Source organism: Nuphar pumila, chromosome 7 (assembly GCF_984573655.1).
Source record: "Nuphar pumila chromosome 7, dmNupPumi1.hap1.1, whole genome shotgun sequence".
NCBI classification, from domain to species: Eukaryota; Viridiplantae; Streptophyta; class Magnoliopsida; order Nymphaeales; family Nymphaeaceae; genus Nuphar; species Nuphar pumila.
The window spans coordinates 16,719,360-16,730,230 of NC_143255.1; the positions used below are offsets into that span (position 1 = coordinate 16,719,360).

The following is a 10,871-nucleotide window of genomic DNA, read 5'->3' on the forward strand; positions in this document are numbered from 1 at the left end:
TAAATAAGAAGACCTGATTAAGACCCAAGTTCAGATCCGAAGGTCCGATTAATACATGGACCTGGTTATAGTTTGTGAAATTTTATACTAGACACAGGCCCAACCCGAGCTCCAATTAAAACCCATAATTTTTCAATGTAAAAATGATAAAAAAATATGGTTTACCAGGTATGGTCCGGGTTTGGTTCATGTAGTTCTTATTAGGTCCAGATATGGTTTTTCTTATAATGGACCTGATTAGACCCAGGTTTGGACCCGATACCATACCTGAAAATCTTATCCAAATCTGGTTTCATTTGGATCCGAATTAAACCGGTCCCGTTGACACCCCTAATGTAAATAGACTTTGTCTATTAAAAAGTGCTAGTACCAACAAAGCCATTCGCGGTTTCAATCACCATGAATCCGCACTGTTTGAAGGTGGTTTTTTTTTAATCCCATGATAATCACCTTTTGGAGATTTTACCACATACAAGAAGTTAAGATTACATGGTTACAAAGTCATAATCAATCAATCAATCCTTGCCACTACTTTGATGAGCAAACTGACGAATCAATCTTTAAAAGCTCATCAAGCATTGAACCAGGTTGGGAAGAAGGTGTCGACGAGGGAGGAGGAGGAGGGGTTGGCAATGAAGGCTGGTCTACGAGAGTGGGAGCGGGTGCAGTCAGAGACATAGTCAAAACAACTGGGGGTGAGGGTGACAAGGGCGCTACACCAACTGAAGGGGTAGGTGGGGGAGTATGGGAGATACCATAGGTTTAAGAAAGGGAAACTTCTCCTTGTAAAAAACAACCATACGCTCAATTTCATATCTAAACACAAATATCCTTTATGCTGAGCACTATATCCTAAGAAAAAATATTGAGCGCCACGAAAATTCATCTTATGAGCTTTAGCAAAACGAATCACCACCATGAGCAGCCATGTGCCCTCAGGACCTTTATAAAACTTGAAAATCCTACATTGAAGGGCCCATGGCTAGATTTGTCACATGCTTAGCAAGAAATAGAATTAGAAGAACCTCTGGTATGCTGATTTTGAGACAGATTTTGTCCACCAGCATTAAACGACCAGTTATCATAACCACCACCTCGATTTCTAGAGAACCGACCCTTATTGATTTGCTTCTTCTAGTAAAAACAACCGCCAGATTTATTTCTGCGGCCCCTACCGAATTGCCTTTGGGTATATTGGACAGTAGGAGTCACAACTTCATGTTGTTCATTCACACTAAGTTCAGCTTCATGAGTCAATAAAAGTTTGAACAGTTCATCAAGAGTAACAAGATCTGAATGGGTATCAGTAGATGTCCTAATAGAACCATATTCTGCAACAGCAAGACCAACCAAGAACTGCATGATTAAGTCCTCATTTGAGGCTGGTTTGGAAGCAAGTACAAGTTGAGATTCAAGCACTTTTGCTTTTAGAAAATAGGACTATCGTTGCCTTTCTTAAGGTAATGAAACTGACCTCTCTAACTGTTGAACATGAGCTCTAGATCAAGTAGCATAGTACTTCTTAAGAACCATCCATACCTCATAAGTAGTCAGGCCAATCACCTAACTATGAACCGTCTCACTGAGAGAGGAGACCAGCCAACTTAACAGAAGTTGATCTTGCTGATGTCATTGAATATAGGCATGGTTTAAAGCAGGTTTTTTTCAGGTTCAGCCGGTTTAAACCTCTTTTTTTGGCAAGGATTAGATTCGCCGATAAAACCAATGAGATCATAGCTCTTTAACAAGGGGATGAATTAAGATTCCCAGAACAGAAAATTATCATCCGATGATTTTGTAGTAAAAAAATATTGGAGATTTGTAGAAGCTGGTGAGGCACCTGATCCATTGGTAGTGTTATCATTCTTTGGAGGATCCATCTCCTTCATATCGTCTACAGCTCTGATATCATAAATGACTTGCATGAGAAGAAGAGAAACAGACACAAACTCTTAACGTGGTTCAGTTCCTTTCGAGAACCTACATCCACGGTGGGAAACCTCACACACTCAATGGAGAGGTGGCCTTGTTTTCATTGATTTTACAGGAGGTTTACAATCACCAGAAGATTCTTTCTTAGGACTCTTATCAATTGTAAAAGTCCTATCACAATTATGAATAGATTTAGAAAGGGAAACTAGATTTCTATCTTCATTAGCTTCATTACATGTCTTGTTTCCTTCAATGGACACCTTCACATGATTCTTGAGGTCTCACGTATCCTCCACACTTTCTTTAACAAGGTAGATGTGTTAAACTAGGAATGGAGCAACAGGAGCACTGTGAAGAGATGACTCATTGGAACAGAGAAAATATTTTATATGTTTTCTTCTTTTTTCTTTTCCTCATTAAGTGACCAACAGAATTCTTAGGGTACTCGTGCATAAATGTAAGGAAAAACATAGAATGTAAAAAAGAAATCTATGCAAGACAAAAACTTGCCCTTGCAACGAGACTCTCTCTCTCATGGCCCTTTGTGAACAAGTTCACCACAAACTTATATCCAGCACAAAATTATACACTTGATGCATTTTCAAGTTAATGGTAGTTTTGATGCATCGGTTGTCTATATCATGAGCATTTTGATAAAAAATTTAAATAAAAATGCACTAAACAATGTTGCATATTTCCATAATATTGTAATAAAATAACTAATTTCTTATAATGATGATAATACGTCAAAACCATAAGATCATTTTTTTAATTTTTTGAGGTTACAAATTTATGGATCGTGAATCTTTATATAAAAGGCAATGCAAGTTAACTCTCTCTCTCTCTCTCTCTCTCTCTCTCTCTCTCTCTCTCTCTCTCTATATATATATATATATATATATATATATATATATATATATATATATAAACACTAGAATATGACAACTAATGTGTGAACCATGATTTTTATGGATTTTTTGTTCTCTTCTCTTGAATCTAACCATAAGGATGTGATCTACATGTATGGTTTTATAAGAACCCATTATTGAATCATTCTATTTTGATGCATAAAGCAGATGTTTTAAGGCTTTAAAATCAGTGGCTCATAATCTTCATAAATATTCAAGTATTCAAAAATCATATTTTTTCATCAAAAATACACCATCCAATGGTTGATTCCTAGCAACTCACCGTGCCAAGCACATGCACATGGTTGAATTTGCAAAAAAGTATTGAAAATGCCCATATTTCTAGTTCTCATGTTCTAGTGACTCTCTCTCTCTCTCTCTCTCTCTCTCTATATATATATATATATATATATATATATATATATATTATGTGCATCAAAACCGTAAGATCAATTTTAAATTTTTTTAGGTAACAAATTTGTGGACTTATGAATCTTTATAAAAGCCATGTATCTCTCTCTCTCATATATATATATATATATATATATAATATTTGCTACTAATGAAGATAAGGAACTAATGAGATAGAAATCATAAGGTGAAGTTGTATCGACTCAATCTAAACACATAAATGTGTTCAACGTGGTTTGTTTGCAAGTATCAAGCCTTGGGTTGTGCTTTTCTAATGTAAAAATGTGATCTTTTGAGTGACAGAAATTTTGGCACATTTTGAGCCGTTGATTTTTGGACCCTTTAAAAACCTAATTACTTGTCATCATCACATGATTCAAATGCAATACTTTTTCCTATCATGTTTCTTTGTTGTGAACTGGTGTGTGTTCAATACGCAGCCAAAAAGCTCCAGGATGTGGGCACATTTATTAGCAGTTTACTGGGTGTCGTTTGTTACGTTTTACATACTATGGAAAGCATACAAACATGTCTCTGAGCTAAGAGCGGCACGATTAGAAGCGGATGAAACTAAGCCCGAACGATTTGCAGTACTGGTTAGAGATATGCCTTCTCTTCCTCCAGAACAAACACGTAAAGAGCAGGTCGATTCATATTTCAGGAGGCTCCATCCCGATTCTTTCTTTAGATCTATGGTGGTCACTGACAACAAAGAGGTACTACTTTTCTTCGCTCCTTCCTACATGGAATATGTATAAACTAGGATCTTGCTAAGAATCATAGTTGCCGTTGTTTTTGCCTTTTCGGATCAATCTGAACCTCTAGATGTGTTTATTATAGTTTACTCGGTAGAAAACAAAAACATGTATTAGATGAGGTATATTCAGGTTCAAATTTGTTCAAGAGATTTAAAATCAACAGCTCATGTCTCACAGTGACAGAATATTCAATCAAAACATGTATTTTTAGTAAATAAGCAATGACAAGTATTTATTACAGGCCAACAAAATATGGCAAGAGCTGGAAAGTTGCAAGAAGAAACTTGCTCATTCAGAAGCCGTGTTTGCAGAAAACCCGAAAACTAGGCCGCAGCACAGGACTGGATTTCTGGGACTCATTGGTGAGAAAGTTGACACGATCAAGTACTGCAACCAGAAAATCAAAGAATTAGCTCCAAAGTTAGAGGCCGAACAGAAGACCACCGTCAAGGACAAGCAGCTCGCTTCTGCTCTTGTGTTCTTTAACAGCTGGCGAGCCGCTGTATCTGCCTCCCAGACCATCCATGCACAGATGGTCGAAAAATGGACGGTGACGGCAGCTCCTCAGCCTCGTGAGTTGCTGTGGAAAAATCTATCCATCCCATATTTCATGAGGCAAATCAGGCAGTATGTGATCTATGGCATTGTATTCCTCGTCATCTTCTTCTACACGATACCGATGGGATTTGTCTCTGCATTCACCACTCTTTCGAATTTGAGGAAGTACTTGCCTTTCTTGAAGCCAATTGTCGACCAACCGACGATTAAGATGGTGCTGGAGGCTTTCCTGCCTCAAATTGCCTTGTTGGTGTTGTTGGCTATCCTGCCAACGATTTTCATGATTTTGTCAAAGGCTGAAGGGATCCCTTCACGGAGCCATGCGGCCAGATCAGCGTCTACCAAGTATTTCTACTTCACAGTGCTTAATGTCTTCATTGGGGTGACACTGGGCTCTACCCTGCTTACCTCATTTAAGGACTTCACCACACACACTGACAAAATTGTTCCCACACTTGGGAAATCTCTTCCTAAAAGCGCCACCTTCTTTATTACATTTGTTGCTTTAAAGTAAGATTTTCATTTTCTGAACTCGCAGATTTTTCCATTTCATTTTCGATTTCCTGCTCCTGCATAAAAAAATTAATGGTGGCTTGTTCATTTTTTATTTCAGGTTCTTTGTTGTCCATGGGCTTGAGCTCTCTCGCTTGGTCCCATTGGTCCTTTACCATCTTAAGAGGAGGTACCTCTGCAAAACCAAGGCCGAGTTGAAGGAAGCTTGGGCTCCTGGGGATCTTAATTATGTAGCTAGAGTTCCCAATGACATGCTGATAGCAACAGTTGTGATATGCTACTCGGTAATTGCACCAATGATACTCCCCTTCGGTGTTGTGTACTTTGCAATTGGATGGCTTTTGTTCAGAAATCAGGTAAGGCTTGAAATCTTTGCTGAGTTTTTGCTTTCCTTTTTCTCTTACTTTCATCATAGTGATTATTAGTATATTTTTCACTGCATCTAGAAATAAATACAAACAGTAACTTCTAAAAGTTGTGTTTGGCCACTGAAATTTGTGATTTTGACCAAGGTCGGACCTTGCCACGCTCACCAACGTCCCTAGCCTTCTCCTAAAAGAAGCTCAGAGGAAACCCGACTTTGATTTTGTTGACTGAAAAAAACATGCTACTATAGTACGGAAAAACATATTCTATCATGAAATATAATAAATAAAGTGCTCTACCAAGTCCTAACATTGAGCAGACCAAATCATAATTGAATATATTCTGTTCTAAAGGTTTTTGAGAAAAACAGAAAAGAATCATGATATTTTGAAAAAGTTCCAAATTGAAAATATCATGATATGTTTGTGATATTCTTCATTCATTTTTTTTTACTGTACTTTATTTTAAAGAAACTCTGAGAATTTCTTACGGAAAACCATTTATTTTTATATTTTCAGGGAAAGCCTCACCAAGTGACTACGAAACAAACATTAAATAAAAATAACAATAAAATCTTCTAGTTCTTAGGATTGCCTCTAAAAAGCACTTCGGGTCTGAAGGCTGAATCATCAATCTTCCAAAAGGGCTTAAAAAAACGCAACTATTAAAACTAAAGCATGGTCCAGAAAATAACTAATGTCCAAAACTACAATAAGCCTTATAGCACGTTCAAGTTTGAAATATAATCATTGATACCACAAACTTCACAGACAATCAAGACAGCTATGAACAGATTTAGTTACTTCTATTCACAGAGCAGAGTTGATTCATAAAACTTTCTATGTATGCAGGCTTTGAAAGTGTATGTACCCTCCTATGAGAGCTATGGACGCATGTGGCCGCACATTCACAGTCGAATTCTGGCCTCTCTTTTGCTTTTCCAACTAACCATGATTGGTTTCTTAGGAGTAAAGCACTTCAATTATGCACCGTTTGCTATACCCCTTCCGATTCTGAGTGTAATCTTTGGCTACGTTTGCTATAAACGCTTCTATCGATCGTTTGCTTTCATTCCACTGGAAGTTGCCTGCCAGAATTTGGAGGAAGAACCAAATCTGGAAGCAGTTTTTGAGGCCTATGTCCCACCATGCTTGAGCATGGACAAGTTTGAAGATGTGGAACAAGGTGGAGATGCTCGCTGACAGCTAGCCCTCAAGAGTAGGCCCAAGCATATATTCATCCGTGTAGTTGTAGTACCATCTTGTGTAAATGTGTAGGAGCATTTTTCATGTTTTGCCTTTTTTAAACTTTCTATGCTTCTTTCGAGAAGAACCCAAGCTGTATTTCTGTTTGTGGATATTCTATTTTGGTTGCCACATCTATAACTTTGTCAGTTTTATCTTTCTTTCGGTGGTCGGCATATGACCAAAATTGTTATAAAGAAAGTTGTCTCAATTGTGGCTTCTTATTATTGTCATTTAGAGAAACTCCAATGGCTCATTTTTGCTTTATCTCTCTCTATATATTAACCCATATCTTCCGTGAACAGGAACTGGATCAGAAAACATTAATTCATCTGCCAAGATGTTATTGGGAAATTCACAGTAATTACAACGATTAGGATTTATCTTAGTTGTTAGTTAGTGAAATATTTGGTCTTATTTCTAAGCAATGAATAATGTCATAATCTTTTCAGGATTTCGTGGTAATGGTGATACAATTTTCATTTGTACTACTTTATCCAATTTTTGTTCAGGAAGCTTTGTTTAGCTCTGAGCTGCCCAACAAGATGATGAAAGCAACAGCTTCTCTTTTGCTGCAAATGTTTTATTCTTCTCTTGAAGAAAATTATGATAATCCTTCTCTACATGGTGACCATGGTTCTTCGGTTTCTTTCATGTGGTAAAGGATTACACAAAGCCATCCAAATATTGGAAATCTCGTCACTGTTCTCTGATTTACAGTGGCAGCATCGTACGCGAGCTTTTGTGGTTTAATCATCTGTTGCCATCTAAGGTGGCCTTGTGATGTTTTTCATACACTGGCCATTGTAGCAGAAATGAATGGATTAATGGGAAAAAGATTGTCACAAGAGATTGACATTAGACATCCAAATATGAAATCTCACTGTTCCTTGTTTTATAGTGATTGATTTGTGACCTTTCTCCAGCATTGCTTATCTCATTAATTCGACATCCAAGAGCCACAGTTGATCAGGCTCAGTGGCAAGATGCCGTAGGGGATGTGCTGAGGCAACCAAAAATGTCAATCATCTCAATGTTCCTTGTTTTATAGAGGTTGGTTAGCACACCATGGAACAGTCTGCATTCTGGTCATGATCACATATCCCAACTTCTTAGACATCAGCCATATTAAATTAGATTTTCCTCAGCATAGACTCTATTCCTGAAAACTGCGGATGAGATTGGTCCCCAGCAAAGAAGAAGTGAACTTCAGAGTTCACAATGATCCAGCTATGTCCTCTGTTCTTCTTCACATCTTTCAGCCTCTTGACCATCCCAAGTCTTTTCTCATCCTTCTTCTGACCTGCCATGGCATACATCTTTGACAGGACCACGTATGGAGTTGCACTCTCAGGTTCTAGTTCAAAAAGCTGACGTGCAGCTATCTTTGCGAGCTTGAGATTCACATGTGTTTTACTTGCACCAAGTAAAGCTCCCCAAGCAGCTGGATAAGGCTCTAATGGCATTGCCTTGGTGAAGTTGAATGCTTCTTCTAATAATCCAGCTCTACCAAGAAGGTCAACCATACAAGTATATGATCAGGCCCACGGTTGATTCCATATGAAGACCTCATCAGATAGAAGTAGTGCCATCCTTCGTCTATTAGGCCCACGTGGATGCATGATGTGAGCACCCCAAGAAACGTAATAAAGTTTGGTTGCTCTCCAACTAGTTGCATTGTATTGAACAGTCCTAATGCTTTGTTTCCACAGCCATGAGCAGCAAAACCACTAATCATCGAATTCCATGATACGAGATCATGGTTTTTGGTACTTCTGAAAACTTGATATGCATCTTCTATACTCCCACATTTTGAGTACATAGAGATTAGCAAGTTTGAGACCAAGATTTCTGACTGGAAATTCCTCTTCACGGCCTGCGCATGGACCTGCTCCCCTTGGTTCAATGCTGCTAACCAGGAAGATGCACTTAGCAAGCTGCTGAAAGTCACGGGGTTTGGCTGAACCCCTTCCCTAAGCATCCTAATGAACCATAGAAATGCAGGATCGAAATCACCATTTTGTACAAAACTAGAAATCATAGTAGTCCAAGCTATCACATCTCTCTCAGGCATCTTCTCATATAGAGAAATTGAGTCCTGCATACATCCAATGTTTGATAATCCAAGAACCATGGTAGTCCAGGAAACGACATCCTTTCTAGGCATTTTAATAAACAACCTGTAGGCTTCATCAATTCTTCCATTTTGAACACATCCTGTAATCATGGCATTCCATGCAGCTACATCCTTCTTCTTCATGATATTAAAGATCTTAGAAGCATGGGTTGCCTTTCCATTCCTTGAATACATGGTGATTAAAGCATTCCCCGCGATTGCATCTTATTCAAAACCCATTACAAAAACTAAAGCATGAACCTGAATTTCCTCTTTGATATTACCACCTTCAGCACAGGCATCACAAACAACAGTCAAAGCAGTTGAATTGATCATCACACCCTGCCTTCAAATAGTCAAAAACATACTGAACGCTTCATCCCACATACCATTCTGTGAATAACCACCAATCATTGCCGTCCAAGAAACCACATTTCTCTCAGTCATTCTATCAAACAGATGCCAAGCATCCATAATTGAGCCTGTTCGGGAGTACCCATCGACCATAGCCCTCCAGGAGACCACATCTCTTCGGTCCATCCGATCGAAAAATCAACGTGCACTATCCATCTTGCCATTCTTCACATATCCAGTAAGCATTGCATTCGAAGCTATCAAATTCTTCTCTCCAGGCATCCGGTCGAACAGATTCTTAGCTTCAGCCAACATACCATTTGTGAGCAAACCCAGTGATCATAGCAGTCCAGGAAACCGCATTCCTTTCCAGCATAGATCGAAAGAGCACATACGCATCCTCCAGCCTTCCATTACATACGCAACCAGAGATCATAGCATTCCAGGAGACCAAGTTTCTATGAGGCATTCCATCGAACACTTTGCGTGCATTCTCGATCTCATCATTCTCAGCATAAGCTGTGAGCAATGCCGTCCAGGAGACGACGTTTCTGAAGGGCATGCTGTCAAAGACTACCTTTGCATCAACGAGATCGCCATTTTTCCCGTGTTTGGTAATCAGGGAGTTGAAGGAAACAACCGATGCTTGGAAATTGGCGTTTGGTGGTGTTGGGTGTCAAAATGGTAGAGAGATGAGATGCTCAGGGTGAGGCGGTGTCTGTAGATCAAAAGGCAGTTGGGTTTTTGTAGAGTTGCCGAGTGCATGAGAGAGTTGGTGGTTCCTGTGAGGGAATGTGATAGTAGTGAAATGAGATGCCTCGATTCATTTCACGACGCTGCTATGGTTGTGTTCATCCGAACATTGACACAGCGTTTAGTAGGAATATCAACAGGCCGGACCTCACCTAGAATTGCATAAGCCAGACCCAGGTCCAACCGAATAAAGGATTTACTATAGAATTGCATCCAAAAACATTGAGTGGATCAGCTTTAACAGAATTGCTTTATTGCAATTATTTCTTTGTTGTTTCTGTCACAAACTTTATATGTTTTCTGTTGTGAATAAAATATATATAAAAAAGAAAGATGAATGAAAAATATACACATAAAATGTGGGTTATTAAGTGTAATTTATAGAAAATTATATATATTTTCAAGTATAATATATACAAATGTATATACTTTGTATAAATAACATGAAATGTTTTTACACGAACCAGATCATGAGCTCGGCTCGGCTAAACAAGAATACAAGCTAAGCCACAAGCTCAACCCACTAGTAAATGAGCCGAGCCCGAACATGCCCTCTTTGGTTAGTTAGGCTTGTTTACCAGCCCTTAGTTGCAGATAGGTCTGGTAAATGAACCGAACATCTGGCGACTTGACTCGTCATGAGCTTGTTCGTGACCGGCTCATACAGCTGGCAAGTGAAGCCACTTAAAGGAGTAGAGCCCGAACACAAGGCGTTTGGCTCGGCTTCACTCAAGTGAGCTTATGTAGATTAAAAATATATATTTTTTATGTGATATATATTTTTAATGTAATATATAAAGAGAAGTATGCAATATATATATATATATATATATATATATTCTATAAATAAATAACATGGATTTTTTTTTATATGAAGCCGCTCATATTTGGCTTGCCTCATTCAAGGACAAGCGGAGCTCGGCTCAGCTAAACAAGAACACTAGCCGACTCATGAGCT

General features: G+C 38.6%; 2 protein-coding genes across 2 annotated transcripts; one reads left to right on the forward strand and one right to left on the reverse strand.

Moving 5' to 3' along the window:
* Nucleotides 1–536: 536 nt before the first annotated feature.
* Nucleotides 537–6,808, forward strand: LOC149831304 (hyperosmolality-gated Ca2+ permeable channel 3.1-like). The gene is made up of 5 exons (XM_090012992.1): nucleotides 537–662; nucleotides 3,692–3,967; nucleotides 4,251–5,077; nucleotides 5,181–5,436; nucleotides 6,298–6,808. The coding sequence occupies exons 1-5, from the start codon at nucleotides 537–539 to the stop codon at nucleotides 6,646–6,648; spliced, it is 1,836 nt and encodes a 611-aa protein (XP_089869118.1). The 3' UTR covers nucleotides 6,649–6,808.
* Nucleotides 6,809–8,182: 1,374 nt separating this feature from the next.
* Nucleotides 8,183–9,001, reverse strand: LOC149831305 (pentatricopeptide repeat-containing protein At1g53600, mitochondrial-like). Its single transcript, XM_090012993.1, has one exon. The coding sequence runs from the start codon at nucleotides 8,999–9,001 to the stop codon at nucleotides 8,183–8,185; it is 819 nt and encodes a 272-aa protein (XP_089869119.1).
* Between the last annotated feature and the right edge of the window lie 1,870 nt (nucleotides 9,002–10,871).